This window comes from Poromitra crassiceps (genome assembly GCF_964638095.1).
Source record: "Poromitra crassiceps genome assembly, chromosome: 4".
Classification (NCBI taxonomy): Eukaryota; Metazoa; Chordata; class Actinopteri; order Beryciformes; family Melamphaidae; genus Poromitra; species Poromitra crassiceps.
Genome location: NC_139626.1, coordinates 29,549,818 through 29,568,444, shown reverse-complemented (window position 1 = coordinate 29,568,444; position 18,627 = coordinate 29,549,818). Strand labels below are relative to the sequence as shown.

The 18,627-nt window shown below is 42.4% G+C and overlaps 2 protein-coding genes across 2 annotated transcripts in view; one reads left to right on the top strand and one right to left on the bottom strand.

Moving 5' to 3' along the window:
* Positions 1–2,908: 2,908 nt before the first annotated feature.
* On the top strand, positions 2,909–4,661 carry cox6b1 (cytochrome c oxidase subunit 6B1; the record flags this gene model as incomplete). The annotated part of the gene is made up of 3 exons (XM_083634705.1): positions 2,909–3,014; positions 3,351–3,451; positions 4,608–4,661. The coding sequence occupies 3 exons, from the start codon at positions 2,909–2,911 to the stop codon at positions 4,659–4,661; spliced, it is 261 nt and encodes an 86-aa protein (XP_083490831.1).
* Positions 4,662–5,586: 925 nt separating this feature from the next.
* katnip (katanin interacting protein) overlaps positions 5,587–18,627 on the bottom strand; it is a 32,640-nt gene continuing 19,599 nt past the window's right edge. Inside the window, exons 17-28 of the mRNA XM_083634879.1 lie at positions 18,471–18,549; positions 16,772–16,949; positions 14,126–14,291; positions 11,605–11,774; positions 11,445–11,509; positions 11,118–11,228; positions 10,138–10,277; positions 9,883–9,984; positions 9,417–9,577; positions 8,532–8,558; positions 8,211–8,296; positions 5,587–8,051 (exon numbers count right to left, since the gene is read on the bottom strand). Coding sequence (XP_083491005.1) covers positions 7,993–8,051; positions 8,211–8,296; positions 8,532–8,558; positions 9,417–9,577; positions 9,883–9,984; positions 10,138–10,277; positions 11,118–11,228; positions 11,445–11,509; positions 11,605–11,774; positions 14,126–14,291; positions 16,772–16,949; positions 18,471–18,549 — 1,344 coding nt within the window. The 3' untranslated portion in view covers positions 5,587–7,992. The remainder of the gene's footprint in view (positions 8,052–8,210; positions 8,297–8,531; positions 8,559–9,416; positions 9,578–9,882; positions 9,985–10,137; positions 10,278–11,117; positions 11,229–11,444; positions 11,510–11,604; positions 11,775–14,125; positions 14,292–16,771; positions 16,950–18,470; positions 18,550–18,627) is intronic.

The following is an 18,627-nucleotide window of genomic DNA, read 5'->3' as shown; positions in this document are numbered from 1 at the left end:
GCGAAGTATTAGTAAAGTTATAAGCGAAGATCGATTCACAAGGATCTGACAGCTGTCTCCGCCATTTGTTTTTTTTGAGGTAACCAAAGGCTTTTAGTAAGAGAGTTGCCATGGAGTGGGTTATTGGATTTATACAATGGCTGTGAACCAATCAGATTGCTTGATTTGAGAGAGCCGTTTTATAAATTTGCCACAACACACTAGCTCTCATGCTATATTGCTTAAATGTATCATATCGTTAATTTCAAGCTCAATTCTTACCCAGAGAAAAGGTACAGCACTGAAAATGTAACAAGCAATAGTTTTTTAAACATCTTTATTTTAAAAGATGAAAAACCCCAGGTGCTTTCGTCCCAAGCTTCAATGCTCCTGGCCAATCCCGGCGCCACAGGGCGTGGTTATTGCTTATCCTATGTGGGGTTAGAAATCACGCGTCGATGAGAGTCTATGGCATAGATAGACTCTCATAGACAGATGGTAAAAACAGCATCCAGTAAAACGTCCCACATACAAAAGTACCTCTGCCAGTTGAACAATGAAGAAATCTAATAATTATGGATACTATTCTAACTACTGTATTTACTTATTTATTTATTAAATCTATGAAGGAATAAAAGCATAAACATGTAGGATAAAACATGTTTGTCAACATTCATTAAGCATTTAATTTATTAAATATCTTTGAAATCATGGGTTCAGATTTACAAATTCAATTTACTGATTTATTTATTTTTAAAAGCATACATTTATTGATGAAAGTTCGGCTCCAAGTGTCCTTATATAAAGCTTACATTTGCTGTATAAAAAAATCACTGACTAATTAGCCAAGGGAGGCTGATATTAGGGGCCAATATGGCGGCGGTGCTGCTTTGGCGCTACCGCAGCGCCTCTAGCGTCCGTTTCCAAAAAGGAATTTCTATGTCGGCTCTTTCGTTTCACGCTCTTTGACAGCACTGGTCCTGAGTCACGTACCTCACGGTTCACTGAACGCATGTGGCATGTCAGATGTCAGCACATCCATAGAGCACATCAGCTGGGGGGCGTGGCCCGCTCACTGTGACGCGCAACGGCTCGACACGCGCTACCTGCTCACATAGGAATTTGTTTTTAGAGAATGGCAGTGTGGCATTCCATAGGCCCCGTCCCGACCGGTCCCGACTCTCGACACGATGATGTCAGGCTCAGGCTGGACTCTGGAGCCATCCATGTTTCTAGGGAGGGGAGAGGAGCAACGCGCGCAAATGGGACGCTCCATTTTGGGGGGGAGGGAGGGGGTATGGAGAGAACGCTGGATGGACGCCATTTGCCTTGGAATAGGCTATACAAAAAGTTTGAGGTATACAGAAAGGCTGAGGGGCTATTATTAGAAAAGACAGATCGTGGCACTGCTGAGCAATTAGATTGCTGGCCAGAATGTATAGGCGAATTTTACTCCATGGGACTGTTCAGACTGTCAGGCTACACCAACAGAAAAACGACGCTAGCCTATAAAATACACCCATCCCAATTAAATCTCAGTTTAAAATGGTAAAGAAAGCACGAGTCACGACACGACCAACCAGATTGATAAAGTGGATTATACCGTAGACCCCTGACCTGGCGGCAGATGCGCACCTGTTTTTCACTTGCGCCCTTGAAATGACCCGCAGCTGCTGCTACGTTATCATATCCTATTATAAAACTATCCAGAGTTTTTGGATGGGCTATAATGTAGACATAATCCCGAAATCTACTGGGATAGGCTACCTCTACCTTTCATATTGCGTATGAATAGTTTGCTATTGGGCTGTCAATGATTAACAGAAAGAGCAGAACACTTCCGCTTTGAATATAAAAGTGCATTGCTGTGTGCGAAACATGACATAAACATTCCAACACTCCCAGAGCATCCCGCTTGTTTCTCTCCTCCGCTCCTCACTCAGACTGTCTGGCCGTCATTCCAATGTGCCCTGGCCTGGCTGCCTGCAGCCGCTACTATAGAGATACACTGTATCAGTTAACTCTGCAGCCGCCCACTACAGATACACATCAGTTAACTTAACTCTGCAGCCGCCATATCCACACGACTGGACTGCACGCGCACCGCACGTATCACTGGCACGGATACAGCAATATATATCAGAGCGTGCGTGGCGCGCGGGGCGCACTTATCAGTATAACCGGCCGGTGGAAAGTCACTTTGAGCCGAGAGGAGTCTGGCAAGCGAGACTACTTTGAGCCAGACACGACCTGTCACCTGACCTGCTGCAAAGGTAACACACTTACCTACTGCATTCATTTTCCCCTATTTAGGCTACTTTAATAGGCTACAGCATGATCATCACTGCTATTTATAGGATTATTATGGGGCATTATGAGAACACATTTCAGGCTCGACTTGGATGAAAATGAATAACCAAATTAGTCCAATAATAAGGGACATTTCACATTGTAATGTTAATAACTTATCACCTTGCTGAAATAAAATAGGCTAGCTAGCCTATTTGTAAGATGAATAATGTGAGGATATTACTTTACAGAGCAAGGTGACTATTGGGCTACATAGGCCTATACCTCTCAATAGCCTATCGAATAAAATATGAGTCAAAAACTGAAACTGAGTTATGTTATGGTAAACATGCGTTATCTAGCCTATATGACAACAATAAGGCACTGACTTACATGGACGTATTTGGTGCATTTGATAGCCTATCAGGCATCAGCTGTTTTATGCATTGTTTTAATATCTAGCTATAGCCTATTTAGTTGTCTAAAACGGCTCATTGCCAAAAAGGTCATGGGCTATGAGACAGCATAAAGCACAGACATGACGTGGAAATCACGTGTAGGCTAGAGCTCAGTGATCCATTGTTTTTTCCCCTTGCATTCCACCATCATCTAATATAGCTAGCTGTTGGCAGAAGTGAAGATGGCTGAAGACATTCAAGCCAAACTGGAGAAGTACCGCACTGCTCCCTTTGACGCCAGATTCCCCAACCAGAACCAGACGAGGAACTGCTGGGCCAACTACCTGGGTAAGACTGGGCATCAAGGTCAAGCTGCAACCCCTTCATGGGATATATTCTCATACTTGGAAACGAAGATAGAAAAGTTAAAAACCACAAAGACGTTGCGTTATGAGATGCAGGTCAGGTTAATTGAAGACTCTATATTGTATTTATTTATTAATATTTATTTATTTGACCAGTGTGGTCATATTGCCCATAGGCGTGGGTGTGTTTGTGTACAGGGTGGTAGGCTATATGATGTAGATGTAGTATGGTAGCCTACGTACTTAGTGATGTAAGACCCTTCCGCTTGACTCATAACGGATTTTGTTTTCATATCCATTGTTGTTGCTCTATTTTCAGACTATCACCGCTGCCAAAAAGCCCTGGATGCCAGGGGAGTGGATACCGCCCCCTGCGACTGGTACAAGAGGGTCTACAAGTCACTCTGCCCCATGTCCTGGGTAAATTAATAGGTTACGCTTCTGAATTGTTTTCCAAAAGTGACAATCACTTTAATAGTCAAATGTAAATGTGGGCTGAGTTTGTACAGCTGAGGTCAAAACAATCTTATTGGTCCAAACATTCCAATAAAGCCCAATATGGGTTACTTTCGAAGCTCTGAGTCATTTTAAGATGCATGCTCATCATACAATAGTTTAGTATTACCAGTATGTTTTTGAAATATTGACTGTGGAATTGTGGGTAATGTTTTGATTTCTGAAACAGATATACACTGTTTTGGAATGATGGGTGGTCTGTTCCACAATACAGGCTCTTAAAAATGGTGTCACCTGTTTCTCAAGGCTCAGTGAGGACAATTCAATTAAAGAGTTTAATTTCATAATGCGACAACCCCCCTGGTTTATATCTGATTGCTGGTATAAAAGCACATTTTATTGTATACTATTGAGGTTATTAGCAACCAAGGATCTTTTCTTCCAAAATACTTACACTGTTGAGGATATTGACATATTGGTAAATAGATTTCATAATAGTGTCTTTGAATTAAATTATTCAATTTATGTATGTCAATAAGTTTCCCTAAGGACAAGATACAGTAACCAATTTCTTCCCTTCAAAGTTTATTTTAACACTTTCTGAGTCTTCAGGAATTAATTTTGGTGGCCTATATTAAATAATTATTAAAGGGACACAGTGTCTCTTTAAGGAGATCAGCTGGAATGATTCATGAACCAAATAAATATGAACATTCAAGAAAATAGCTAATAGTGAATAATAATTGTGAACAGAGGTGGTGGTGTGCTCTGAGGATTGTTCTGGTGTCTCAAGGAAAATGAACGTAGGTGCTCTTGAAGAAAGGGTTCATCATATTGGAGTAAAAGGCAGGCTTCAGGCACTCGTACGTGGAGCAAGGAAAACTAGTTAATTTAAAGTTAAAAAGCCTTTATTATTGCATGTAGAACAATTAACTTTTTTTTTTTTAATGGTTAATTGTTCTACATGTAAAGCCTTGCAAAATAATAAAGGCTTTTTAACTTTAAATTAACTAGTTTTCCTTGCTCCACGTATGAGTGCCTGAAGCCTGCCTTTTGCTCCAAAGTGAATAATAATATTTGGATTTCAAAACATGTTTTCCTCTGCATTTTTGCCCCTCAGATCCAGAAATGGGATGACCAGAGAGAGGAGGGGATCTTTCCAGGAAAAATCTAAGACTGCCAAAGCTGTTGGTCTCCAAACACTTGACCTCTAACTGTCTGCTAAATGCTTGTATCAGTGGTCGGCGCCCAGGAGGCTCCTCCACTACCTACTCAGTACCGCTACTGCTGCGCTGGAATCATCATTCCTTTAAAAAGACTAGAATGGTTCTGCAGATTCCAATTAAAATGTCTCAGGCTACGTTTATGGAGATCAAGCATCCTGCGTATTTTTCTCTCAACAGTGGGTAGTTGAGCTGGATAAAGTTCATGCATTTACATTATGAGATCATTTCTGTTGATATAATTCAAAATATACTCAACTGAGGACATACTGGGAGGTCCGGGTAGTGCAGCGGTAGATCCCCTGCCTCCCAACACGAGGGTCGGAGGTTCGAGCCCCCGTGTTACCTCCGGCTTGGTCGGGCATCCATAGAGGCACAGGTGGGAAGCCGGATTAGGGATATCTGTCTGCATCAGATTTCCGTACGGTTTTTTTTGACGGACAGAAAGTTTGACCCAGTTTAACTTTGGGGGCGTCTCGGTAGTGTAGAGGTAAAAGCACTCGCATACCACCGCGGAGACCCAGGTTCAATTCCCGGCACTTCCGGCTTGGTCAGATGTTCCTACAAACACAATTGGCCGTGCGGGTGGGAAGCCGGTGAGGTATGAGTCCTGATTGCTAGTTATTCCGGGAAAAAATGAGAAAAAGACATACTGTAAAACCTCAAATCTGAACATAGAGGCCTAAACTAAAGCACCAGACTTACAGTTTAAAAATGACTAGACGTGTAAACCAACAAGTAGCAGTTTATCTTTTTTAGAAAGTTTCTTTTGTTTATTCAAATATACCTACATCAAATATACACATATTTAAACAAGATTAGAAAAATAATTACATGTTTTAAACACAGAATGTCAAACGTACAATAATAGCCACCACCACACGGAGTGAGACTGAGATATTGAGTAATGACTATTGTTGCGGTCAGACATATTGAAATTAAATACATAAAACTGCATTTGATATAGAATTAGATTCTTCCTGTCGTAGGCAAGGACTTCAAGAGTCTGAAATAGGTTATAGTGTGGCTCAATGAAGCAGTACATCTTCTCAAAACACAAATGTCCAACATTTTAGTTGGTAACCTCAGCCGATGAGACTGTCCCATGCAACAAAATAATACAGAATATAGCTTGTACAACACCAACTACCAAGTATTATAGTGAAATTTACAACCAGATTTCATCCCTTTTTAAATATAATTCTCCATTTGAGGTATGTCAACAGTGTTTGCATAATAGAAGTTGCCTGTAAGCTACTCAAAATACAAACATAACTGTCAAAGTTATGCTTTCGAGTTCCAGTCAAATGATGGAAACTGCTTTACAGCTTCAAGAAATGTTTGTCTCCAAAAATCAAGCCTCTATAGCAACTTCAATAAAGGTCACTTGGATAGCAAACAAGTCTTTCTACCCGACGCTGAGAAGAAAGAGTTGTACTTGGAAAAAACATTTTGATATTTAGGAGTGCCAAATATACATCCGAAAGGAAGTGTAGAGTCTGTGAATAGCCAATGTAGCCTAGTACAGCTGTAGTCTTTATTTTAGTCGAGCTAAAATGTACAAAAAACTGCCTATTGTCCTTTATACAACTACATGGGTAACAATTTAGCCATTAATATAAATACTCCAAAAGGTAAAAACCTCTTTGGAACCACTTGCTCCAAATAAAACCATTAGGCTTTGTAATATAATAGTCAATAAATATAAATTATTGATAGATATAAATTAGTGTCTGGCACTGTCTGCATAGCATTCTGATTGGTTGGTGCACACTGCCGGGTGTGTCAGTCAGTTTTCGTAGCCATTAGGCTAGGCTATCATAAATCAGCTAAGCTCATACATGGATAAAACTCGTTAATAAATGTAGCATCGGCCACATCTTGACGAGAGTGTGTACTCGTGTGGAGCTTATCTGTCAGAATCTACGCGCCACAAGCAGCATTTAAAGGGACAGCTCACCCTGAAATCCAAAATATATATTTTTCTTCTCACCTGTAGTGCTATTTATCCATCTAGATTGTTTTGGGTAAATTGCCTGGGTTTTGGAGATATTGCGTAGAGATTCTTGCCTTCTCTCCAATACAATGGAACTGGATGGCACTCGGCTCAAAGCGCCAAAAAAATACATTTGAAAAACTCAACAGCAATGTGTCTTTACAGAAATCACGACCCGGTTACTCAAGATAATCCACAGACCTTGTTGTGAACGGTTTAATGTAGGGACTATTTTCTTTCGACCGAACTACACAATCTAGCTGCTAGCTAGTTCCTACATGAAACTGCAGCTAGCAGTAGCTAGAGCAGCAGCTAGCTAGCAGCTAGTGGGAGTAGTTTGGTCGAAAATAGTTCCTAGATTATCCTGCTCACAACAGGGTCTAGATTATTTTCGGTAACCAGGCCATGATTTATTTTCTTTTGATTATTTTGTGGGCATCTTTGCCTTTATTTAGATAGGACAGTAGGCAGACAGGAAATGCTGAAATGAAAAAAGGATGACATGCGGCAAAGGACCTCGGGTCGGATTCGAACCCGCGTCGGCCGTGCGAAGGACTGAGCCTCCGTAGTATGCGTGCTACCAGGTGAGCCACCAGGGACGCACCAGGTCATGATTTCTGGAAAGAGACATTGTTGTTGATTTTTTCAAATGTATTTCTTTTGGTGCTTTGAGCACCACAAGCCGAGTGCCATTCAGTTCCATTGCATTGGAGAGAAGGCTGAATTCTGGACAGCCGATATCTCCAAAATTCAGCAACTCACACCAAAACGATCTACCGGTAGATGGATAAATAGCACTACAGGTGAGAGAGAAAATATGTATTTTGGATTTTAGGGTGAGCTGTCCCTTTAAGTACGCAGCACAAAAGTCACAAGTAGCAGCCACAGATACAGTATAGTGATTAGAACTAGGCACGATAATAGGGCTGATAGACTGCAGCCTCACAGGTTGACCCTGGCACTGTGGGAGGGAGGACAGGGGCTATGATATGGGTTCTGGATAATATATCGGTGGGTGGGTCTACACCGTGAGGGACAGGGGAGCCATCCAAACAGAAAGTGGAATCTGTGGGTGTGTGCAGACCCACTGTGTTCTGTGCAACCTCTGTCCTCTGCGGTGGGGAGTCTGGGGACCCCCGTCACCCAAAAGCATTTCACCATGAGGGTGCAATTCTGAAGCATGGCAAGTGCCAGATGGAGCACTTTGGGATTGTCTTTGTAAAGGAGGCTCAAGGGTCAGAGGTCACCCACCGCAAAGTGGGCTGAAACGTCTGCTCATCAGTCAGTCAGTACCTCCTCTTTCCGTGCTTCCCAGTGTCAGTCATGCAGGTTTTAGGCCGCAGAGCTGCAGTGAAGGAAAACAAACACGCTTTTAGTCAGGCGTTAATGAATGAAGATTAGACTCAGACTGTTTTATCGATTGATGCATTACTTTTTTTTAACAAGTAAATCCTAAAAAAACACTCTAAGCATCCATACAGGACAAAATGTTTAGCTAGCTCACCTGGATCTGCTGTCTGCTTCTTCTTGTTGTGATGGACTATTTGATTCTCATTGGTCATCTTCACATCCTGGTCCTCCACATAATTGCTGCAACACAACAAGTAAGGGAAGACACAGCAGTTACACTTGAGTGAATCTGCTGTCTAGCAACGCCTATGGAGCTAGAGAGATAAAGGAGGAAGGGAGGGAGGGATTGGGGAGCCAAGCTGTGGGGTGAGGCTGTGGAATGGCTGGGGGACATTCGGAGGCGTTGGAGGAGTCTTCAATACAGGGATCGACCACAAGGGGGTGCTGACACAGGGCTTTCAGGGCTCTTACTCACTGTTGGTGGTGTCTGCTGCCACGGGGGCTGGAGTGGGGAAGAGCACAGCTCCGTTCAAAACAACTTGGGGTGATGGCGGTTATCAAACCCAATATAGAAATCAACCACTGCCACTGTCTCCAAATAGGACTGAGATACTTGCTCTAATATTGAAAACTTCAATGGGTCTACAATATCTCCCAAAAACGTAAGACAACATGTCATGCACGTCACGACACGTTACAGAAAGGATGCAGGGCCAAGAGCAATATTTTGTTGTTGCAACAGGCAAACATGTGCAAGCCATGGAACCAGTAAGCCATGGAACCAGTAAGCCATGGAACCAGTAAGCCATGGAACTAGTAAGCCAGGGAACCAGTAAGCCATGGAACCAGTAAGTCATGGAACCAATAAGCCAGGGAACCAGTAAGCCATGGAACCAGTAAGTCATGGAACCAGTAAGCCATGGAACCAGTAAGTCATGGAACCAGTAAGCCAGGGAACCAGTAAGTCATGGAACCAGTAAGCCATGGAACCAGTAAGCCAGGGAACCAGTAAGTCATGGAACCAGTAAGCCATGGAACCAGTAAGCCAGGGAACCAGTAAGCCATGGAACCAGTAAGCCATGGAACCAGTAAGCCAGGGAACCAGTAAGCCAGGGAACCAGTAAGCCATGGAACCAGTAAGCCATGGAATCAGTAAGCCAGGGAACCAGTAAGTCATGGAACCAGTAAGCCATGGAACCAGTAAGTCATGGAACCAGTAAGCCATGGAACCAGTAAGTTATGGAACCAGTAAGCTATGGAACCAGTAAGTCATGGAACCAGTAAGTCATGGAACCAGTAAGCCATGGAACCAGTAAGCCAATCATGTGTCTATGTCTGAGTCAAGCCTTATGCGTCCTACCTGATGACAGTGTTCCTCTCACGGTGGGCGATGTAGGCGTTGTCAGTGAAGAGGATGGTGTGGTACGGCACCACTGGGTCACAGGTGGGCAGAATGCCTCGAGCTACATGGCTGACACTGTCCAAGATGCCATTATACACCAGGAGGTCGTCCACGAGCAGCTACACACACAAACAAGGATTTGGCATGACTGATATTCAAATGTAAAAAACAAAAACCTGGTTTTCGGGATCACATTAGACATCACATATTCTCACTTCTTAATCAATAGGACTTTAATAAGGATTGTAGGGGAAGGCACTTATTTTGACACTTTATTTTATATCTAACTTCTATTTTATTGTTTATTCCTATTCTTCTTATATTGTCTCTATGTTTATGTTTTCCTACTTGAGTGGGAGCAACTGTAGCATTACCTAATTCCCACTCTGGGATCAATTAGGTTGTTCATGATTGTGAAGCTCACCCCAAACTCCTTCACTCCTCTCTGAGGTGTCTTGGAGTAGTTCCACAGCTTGATCATGGACACGGTCACCGGCTGGTCAAATATGATGTACACACGGTTCACCTGTGTGACACACAATCAACACACTCAAAGCGAGCAGGGCGGAGACTTTCACCTGAGTCTTTAAACTGGTACAGTATGGTTACCGGTACTTGTTGTCTCTGCTTCGCTCTCTGAAAAACACACTCACACTCACTCACTCACTCACTCACTCACCAGTCCAGGCAGCACCGGGGCAAGCCACATGTGCTGTCCATCCTGGGTACTGTTCACTCCATCTACCAGTTTATCTGGAGTCCTCACGTCACCGTTCACACTGTCCAGTACGTTCACACTGTCTGGGAAAGCAGCGATGTCTGGGAGATGCAACGTTGAGGAATTCAAACTGGACACTCTTCAGCTACCTCTATTGCCAGCTATTTGCATCCTTGGGCCAATCAGTAACAAGATGAAGGATCATTTTGAGTTTCATCAAAATCGGACTGATGGTGTAGCAGCTATTATGGCCTTTCAAAGTGTGGAATTTTGACCTTTAATAATAGCTGTCCCATCAATCAGATTTTAAGATTTTAAACGTCATAACACAGTGCCAAAATGCATAATCTCCTCAAGTTTAGTCAAAAAAACGGACGAGTGGTGTCTGAGATATTATGTTTGAGTTAAAAAATCTTGAGTAGGGCCTATTTAGCCCAAATCACTGTTATCTATCTATATGATCTATATGTATGTTTGTCTGTTTCACAAATTTTGTCCGGCTACAGCTATGCCGTTTTACGTGCGATCGGGCTGAAACTTTCAGAGGGTGTAAAGAGCACCTGTGTGGGTGTATATGTAATAGGGCAGACAAGGCCACGTAGCAGCCAAGCTGTGGGCGAGATCGCGCAGTAGCCGAGCTGCGTATGCGAGCTTTAGGGTCAGCTTGGCGAGCTGCAGGACGGGCGAGTGCGGGCGAGCCTAGGAATCGAGTGAGCGAGATGCATAGTTTTTTAAATATTCTCCAAGTTTCGGTAGAATATTCATTATTCATTTAGATGTCTCTTGAAATTTGAACTGTATCCTTTTTATGGATTCGCACCATGAAAACCCGCCCGAGCACGTTGGGTTGGACCACATGAAATGCAAATGATAATATGCGTATATTCTAGTTTGTACGGAGAGTTCCATGAGGATTGATGTTCACTCGTTAAAGAGGATACTGTTGTCACTGAGATTGATCTTCTGGTGGTTCTGGTCGTAGAAGTCGAGGCCGTTGAGGCCGATGTAGTAAGGGTCTCCCCACGTTGTTAACAGCTGCAGCTGGAAGATAACTGCCAGGGTAAAGGTCAAGGACAATGTGACATGAAGACATTGTATAGCTATCCAGACGTCAGAGCCTTGTCTGTGGAGAACATCTAAACAAATCCTGTCTTTCCATTCATTTATGGGTCAAAGGTAGCTTTTCCACTAACAAAGCCCGAACAGACAAACAAAGCTGTCAAAACGGTTAAGTCAGTGTATGCATGGTGCCATCGAAGAAAGGATACATCCACAAGGCATGATAGGGGCTTCATAGTCCATGCTGGCCTGCTCTTGTTTCTTAGACCCTCCTCTGATTTAGAGAAGACAGAATTACAGTTGAGAAGATGCAGTTCTCACAATATCTCATACTAACCGTACAAATAAATTCCAAATTCTTGTCCGTACTTGTGCGAGTAGTCCTCGGCGCTCCTGCTGTCGGCGGGCGTCTGGAGGAAGTCGATGAAGAGGATCTCCTGGGCAAAGTCAAAGTGGCAGTTGCCTGGTCCTTTCCTGATGAGGAAGCCCTCCGCTGGGGAGATGGCAACATCGTCCATGAACACGTGGATCACCTTCACCTGCAGCACAGATGAGGGGATGCAGATGAGACAGATGAGATCTCATTCTATCACAGATAGTGTTGTGTACAAAGCCTTTGTTGAATGTACAAACTCATTGTGGTATTACTCAAAATTCAATTCAATTGAACCGTATGCCCATCATGCACTGTTGGGAAGTTTTAACATAGATTCTGAATATTCAAATTAGGGATGGGCAAGAGTCCTCTGGTACTCGAGGACTCGCTCATAACGTCACTATTCGAGTAATGTTTCTACCGTTCAGTTACTCGCAGCTTAACAAAGTGGGGGGAAATCCCCGGTGCAAATGACACAGACGTGGATTTACGTTACTGCAACGGTGACCATAAGGCAGTTTGGATTATACCGGACATGTTTGGAAATATCTAGTAAACCTTTGCTTCTTCCACAACACTATTGTCTGCTCGAACGGAGTGCTAACATTAACCAGCTGATTGACAGAGTTAGCTATGCTAACAGCTGATGAGCTAACATCACATCACCTTATCACGGTCCGTCCGCTAATTTCTCCTCACAACAAGTGCTCCATGGAGCACTTTTTCCATGCAAAAACCAACTAGGGCACTGCTTGATCATGTCACTAGGTTGACTGTACAGTAACTAGGGATGGGCATTTCTAGCAAAAACACTATTCGAAATTCGCTGGCCAAATTCGAATTTAATTCGAAATTCGAAAATAAAAATAAAAATGTAAAAAAAATTAAAAATGTAATTTTTTTTTTTTTTTTTTGAGTGAAATGTTGCATTGTCTCCCCTGATTCTAAGTCTACGGCTTTATTAATTAATATAAAAAGCTTCTGCTGTGGATTTTTAGCTCAAACAAGCATTGCACCACTGAAGTAAAGAACATGTTACATGACATTGACATTTTCGAAAATAAAAAACAGTTTTGACAATCATGAGTGGTTCATTAAATATTTAGTAGGCTCAGGTCTGAGTGCCAAAGGGGTGCCAAAGTCACCCCCTCTCCCTCTTCATGGGATTTCATCCGCCATTCATTTTTCCATAAACCTTGCTTAAAATGCTTATAAAAATTGTTTTACTTGCTCAAACCAAGCGATTTGACTATACTTAGAATCAGGGGAGACAATGCAACATTTCACTCAAATTTTTTTTTTTTTTTTTTTTTTTCGAATTTCGAATTTCAATAATAAAAGTCGACCTTGATAATAACAACGATTATTCGAAAATTCGAAATTCGATGCCCATCCCTAACAGTAACAGTACAGTACAGTTGGATTATGGTTGTTTTGATTAAAGGCCGGCTTTACCGTGGGGAATATGAATATTATTAATTCTTAAAAAATCTTAAATTTCGAATCCGTTGAAATTTTTGAAATTGCTTGTTCACAGCCAGAGGAAAAAAAAAAAAAAAAAAAAAAAAAAATGGGCCAGGTGACGCGTTTCGCGTCAAAACGCGTCACCTGGCCCTTTTTTTTTTTTTTTTTTTTTTAATTTTTTTTCTTCCTCTGGCTGTGAACAAGCAATTTCAAAAATTTCAACGGATTCGAAATTTAAGATTTTTTAAGAATTAATATATATTCATATTCCCCACGGTAAAGCCGGCCTTTAATCAAAATGTTCAAAATCCTTAGAATGTACTGTACTGGTTGAGGCTGAGAGACGAGTGTCTCACCCCTCTGTATGAGTCCTCTGGAGACTTAAGCCCAATTTGTCGATACTTTTGAAACCACCGCCGACAGAAACGAGGACTTCAGTCGACACTTTCAAGTGTCTGCAAACCTAGTGAAACTTCTAGTGTTGCTGACTACGTCACATAATGTCGCGTAAGTCCGATTGGCTATATAGACGGCACGCGCGCTTGACTTCCTTGTTTTGGTTTTCGCTCTATTGAAATGAATGAATGTGACCCCGCTATTTTTATCAGCCTGTCCTTGATGTATGACTTCATGAAAATCACAAAGAACACCGTGACCAACTTCCCAGAGAGAGAGGAGGTGAGTTGTGTGGTTGTGTGTCGTTTATATGCGGCTGCAGCCAAGTACGTTACATCTTGCCTCCGATGTGCTTTCACTGTAGCAAATCTGTGAGCTCATGTTTATTAGCGTTGCCTGTTGGGAATTGGTGTGGCTGTCAGGCTAGACAAAGAAGCATACAGCGTTCCCTCTCTTGGCTGTCTGCACTACTTCTCTATAGCGTTCGAGTGTCATGTGACCGTTGAGCCTAGAGGAGTGTTCACTGAAGCATAAATGCAGCAAACATGAGCGACACTTTATTTATCGTCGGCGACCATGTGTTGAGCGACACTTTCCTAAAGCGACGCTTTAGAATGTACTGTAATGGTTGAGGCTGACAGACGAGTGTCTCACCCCTCTGTACGAGTCCTCTGGAGACTTGTTGTAGTTCCACACCCGCAGTCCAGCGATGGTCTGAGCTGTGCTGAAGGTGACGGTCAGGGTGTGGGGCTCTCCACAGGAGAAAGGGATCAGCCACATGTGCAGGTCATCTGTGGTGATGTTGTGACCGTCTATAAGCCTGGGCAAAGAAAGTAGATATCTCAACAACACTGAAGACTGCAACAAACAGAATCATGATCTAATCCAAATCAGGATTAGATTAGACCAGGGGTGCGTCTCCAGCCCCTTCTGGTATGACCTCTACACCCACGACTGCGTGGCGACTCAAACCTCTAACACCATCGTGAAGTTTGCAGACGACACAGCAGTCGTGGGGCTGATCTCGGGGAGCGACGAGACGGCCTACAGAGAGGAGGTGGGGGCCCTGGAACAATGGTGCCAGGACAACCACCTCTCTCTGAACGTCTCCAAGACCAAGGAGATCATTGTAGACTACAGGAGGGGGGGGGGCGCACACCCCCCAATCACCATCAACGGCACAGTGGTGGAAAGGGTGGACAGCTTCAAGTACCTGGGAGTCAATATCCACCAGGACCTGACATGGGCCGGCCACACCGCCACTGTCGTCAAAAAGGCCCAACAGCGAATACACGGACTCAAGCGCCTGAAGAAATTCGGGCTAAGGAAAGAAATCCTCAGGGACTTCTACAGAGGCACCATTGAAAGCCTGCTGACTGGCGGCTTCACCACCTGGTACGGGAACTAGGGATGTTCATTTTGAAAATTTTCCAAAATCGATAATCGCTGAGAATTAACGATCAATTATCGATTATCGATTTTATTAATACTTAGAAAATTTTCAATATTTTAATTTTTTTTTTTTTTTTTTTTTTTTTTTTTTTAACAAAATTAATGCCTATGGCAGAAAATACGAAAGACAACGTGTTCTCCTCAATGAACTCTTTATTTCAATGTGTCTCCTCTCCAACACTGCTGTCCCCGGCGCATGCCGGTGTGAATTTCTCATGTTTAAAACAGTTTTGTTGGCACAAAGGCCCGTGCCCAGCCAGAAAACTAGAGACTATATGAAGCTCCACCTCACATTAGTCGGCTGTGCAATGGAGTGGGGCGAGGAGGAACGAATTCCACCCAAACCTAGTCCAAAAAAAAAAAAAAAAAAAAATAATAATAATAATAATAATAAAAATAATAATTAAAAAATCGATCCAAATGCCACAGGATCGATTCCAATCCTTAACGATCGATTATCGATTTTCGATAATTGATGAACATCCCTAACGGGAACTGTACCACCATGGACCGCAGGGCGCTACGGAGAGTGAGACGCGCGGCACAGCACGTAACAGAATGTGAGTTGCCAGATCTGCATGAACTGTATAAACAGCGGTGCCTCAGGAGGTCCCTGAAGATCATCAAAGACACAAACCATCCCCACAACAGCCTGTTCTCCCTGCTACCCTCAGGGAGAAGATACAGGGTTCCGAAAGCACGCACAAATCGCTTGAGGAACAGTTTCTTCCCGCAGGCCACGAGACTCCTTAACATACACAAATAGTGTAGTAGCCGCACTGTACCGTACTGTAGCTGCTACCACTACGTATGTCTAACGTTTAATTGTATGTTTAATAAGGAATATGCTATTTGCACCTGTATGTCAAATACGCCGAATTTAAAATGCAGAGTTTAATTGTATGTTTAATAAGGAATATGTTATTTGCACCTGTATGTCAAATACGCAGAATTTAAAATGTTTAAGCACGTCTAAAGTATGCACCCGACACGTGCACCTATGTGCAGTGAATATGCCACTGTCTCTGACTTGTCTTATCACTATACTGCCTCATGCTTGTTGTGTCTCTTGTTGTTTTTGCACCCATATGCCCTGTTATATTTGTTATATTTGTACTATTTGCACTATGTTGTAAACGGAGTCCACAGCACAAGAATTTCACACGTGATACTTGTACCATGGAGTGACAATAAAAATCTTGAATCTTGAATCTTGATTATGACGGCGACAGCAAATAATATGATTGGCTTGTCTCTGGCATCAGGGTGAAGGGAGAGTAAGACATGGTGCACAAACTCACACACATGGGGAAAACAGGTGGAAGGGTGATTAGAAGGTGAATATAGGGCTGCGATAATTAAATCCATTTTATTTTATTGATAAGTCCAGCCATTATTTTTTCAATTAATCATTTAGTCTATAAAATGTGACAAATAATGCCCAAAACAAGTTACAAGAGCCCAAAGTGATATGTTCAAATTGCTTACTTAGTCAGACCAGCAGTATTTATTTTATAATGATATGAAACAGAGAAAACCAGCAAATCTAAGCATTTGTGAAGCTGGAACCAGCAAATGTTTGGTATTTTTACTTATTATTTACTTATTCTAATCGTAGACTACCGTAATCGTTTCAGCACTACTTGTTATATTTGTGTTGTTATAGTTGGTAGTGCTTTTGCTCAAGCCTTTCATACTATTGGCTGCGCTGGGAAATGAAGCGTATTCTAATATTGTACTGGTTGTAAGCCCTTTGGCTAACAGCACCAGCTAAATGCCTCAAATGTGTGTATACGTGAAATCTAAATGTACTCCAAGCGCTCACAGAGAACATGGCGTCACGCATACTTATCAAGAGTGCGTAGGTCCTGTCCATACTCGGGCAGGTCGTTGACGTCCCGGGGCGAGGCAGCCATCATACTGAGGTCCAAAGGTAAACTCTCGCCCTCCTTCCCCACCACCTCCAATCCTGTCAGACCCAAGTAGTGGGAGTCTCCCCACGTCAGCACCAGTTCTAATCGAAGGCCTGCGGTGGAGGCAGACAATCACATGATCCAGCCATTGTAAAGGCAGCTTCTCTGGATGAAAAACTGCAGCACCCAGTTGTTTACTGTGTCTATACAGTCAATGTGAAGATGTGATGATGACAGGGTTCTATTTACTTGGACCCATCATATACTGACACTTTCCAGTGTACATCATATACTGACACTTTCCAGTGTACATCATATACTGACACTTTCCAGTGTACATCATATACTGACACTTTCCAGTGTACATCATATACTGACACTTTCCAGTGTACATCATATACTGACACTTTCCAGTGTACATCATATACTGACACTTTCCAGTGTACATCATATACTGACACTTTCCAGTGTACATCATATACTGACACTTTCCAGTGTACATCATATACTCACACTTTCCAGTGTACATCATATACTGACACTTTCCAGTGTACATCATATACTCACACTTTCCAGTGTACATCATATACTCACACTTTCCAGTGTACATCATATACTCACACTTTCCAGTGTACATCATATACTCACACTTTCCAGTGTACATCATATACTCACACTTTCCAGTGTACATCATATACTGACACTTTCCAGTGTACATCATATACTCACACTTTCCAGTGTACATCATATACTCACACTTTCCAGTATACATCATATACTCACACTTTCCAGTATACATCATATACTCACACTTTCCAGTATACATCATATACTCACACTTTCCAGTGTACATATACTCACACTTTCCAGTGTACATCATATACTCACACTTTCCAGTGTACATCATATACTCACACTTTCCAGTGTACATATACTCACACTTTCCAGTGTACATCATATACTCACACTTTCCAGTGTACATCATATACTCACACTTTCCAGTGTACATCATATACTCACACTTTCCAGTGTACATATACTCACACTTTCCAGTGTACATCATATACTCACACATTCCAGTATACATCATATACACACTTTCCAGTGTACATCATATACTCACACTTTCCAGTGTACATATACTCACACTTTCCAGTGTACATCATATACTCACACATTCCAGTGTACATCATATACTCACACTTTCCAGTGTACATCATATACTGACACTTTCCAGTGTACATCATATACTCACACTTTCCAGTGTACATCATATACTCACACTTTCCAGTGTACATCATATACTCACACATTCCAGTGTACATCATATACACACTTTCCAGTGTACATCATATACTCACACATTCCAGTGTACATCATATACACACTTTCCAGTGTACATCATATACTCACACTTTCCAGTGTACATCCAGTGTACATCATATACTCACACTTTCCAGTGTACATCATATACTCACACTTTCCAGTGTACATCCAGTGTACATCATATACTCACACTTTCCAGTGTAGGCTACATCATATACTCACACTTTCCAGTGTAGGCTACATCATATACTCACACTTTCCAGTGTACATCATATACTCACACTTTCCAGTGTACATCATATACTCACACTTTCCAGTGTACATCCCGGGGATTTGCTCCATGCTCTCCTCAGACTGGCTCACAGTGGGGCTTAGCTGGAGTTTCAACTGAGAGGACACGCAAACTCATCAGAAACGTAGTTGTGTTACACTAACTTGTTGATGCCCTGACCGGTCCTTTCCTCA